The 1,180-nt window shown below is 44.5% G+C and overlaps 1 gene segment (V, D, J or C); it reads right to left on the reverse strand.

Annotated features, from left to right (window-relative positions):
• Positions 1 to 722: 722 nt before the first annotated feature.
• LOC103584656 lies at positions 723 to 1,028 on the reverse strand. The segment is given in 1 exon segment: positions 723 to 1,028. A coding segment is annotated over 1 exon segment (306 nt).
• Positions 1,029 to 1,180: the final 152 nt, after the last annotated feature.

The following is a 1,180-nucleotide window of genomic DNA, read 5'->3' on the forward strand; positions in this document are numbered from 1 at the left end:
TAGGGCTGGGTCTGGTGCTCACAGTTCCCTCAAGCCCATTCACAAACCCTTCACACACAGGTCTGTGAACTAGGTAATCAGCAAAAAGGTCCTTGGAGCCTTGGCTGAAGTAGGAATAGTCTTTATTCAGCACACACACGTCTAATACCTAGGCAGTCCAAAGAGAAACTCAGAAACTCAACGGCTACCAGCAAAGTCCACTGAAAAACTGAGCAGGTACCAGCAGAGGAAACATGGTGTATTTTTAGACATGAGCTCTACCAGCCAGCTTCTGCTTCACAAACTGAAGAACACACAATAGCAACAAAACTAAAAAAAGACGTTGATGTGCATGCACACTAATTCCGCCCACACAAAAACTTCTTTACAAGCAATGTGCTGCATGACCCCCAACTGGATGGGGTGGGGAGGGGCTGACTAAACTATTCTATTTTTCCCACACAGTAAATTCTTAAGAGCCAACCTAGCAAAAAGATTAATATTCTATTGAAAGGAATTGCATCACACCTGCATTTTTTCATTCATTACACATTCTGCCACCAAACTGAAGTTCTTTGGGAATTTATCCCACGGACCTTGTCATTTCTTTTTTTCTCTGATGGCCAGGGTCTTCAACATTGAACTAAGTCCAATCTTCACTAGAGAGCCATTGAAATGCTTTCTCAGACACAGGCAGCAGGGACCATGACTCTTACAGCCTCTGAGGAGAAGCAGCTGGGCCCTCAGGAGCTGAAGGGGTTTTTGTTCCAATCTGTTACACTGTGCATGGGTGGACAGCTGCTCCACACCTGACAGTAATAGTCTGCAGCATCTTCAGCCTCCATGCTGCTGACTGCCAGAGTGTAATAGGTTCCAGACCCATTGCCACTGAACCTGGAGGCCAGATTTGATGTGTTATATACAAGGGTTTCTGGCTTCTGTTGGGTCCAGTGCAAGCAGCTGGTATTTACACATGAGCTGGCCCTGTAAGTGATGGTGACTCTCTTTGTTTGGGAAATTGCCAGAGCAGCTGGAGACTGAGTCTCCATTTGACACTTGTGAGCAAAAATAGAGATACAGGAATATCTCCATACCATGCAATATGCAGACATAAGTAAAAAAAAAAAAAAAGTCTGTCTGAGACTCAAATTCCTATGGATAAAAGAATCCTGAGTTTACAGGCTCTCTCTCTCTTACCTGT

Source organism: Galeopterus variegatus, unplaced genomic scaffold (genome assembly GCF_000696425.1).
Source record: "Galeopterus variegatus unplaced genomic scaffold, G_variegatus-3.0.2 Scaffold75425, whole genome shotgun sequence".
NCBI classification, from domain to species: Eukaryota; Metazoa; Chordata; class Mammalia; order Dermoptera; family Cynocephalidae; genus Galeopterus; species Galeopterus variegatus.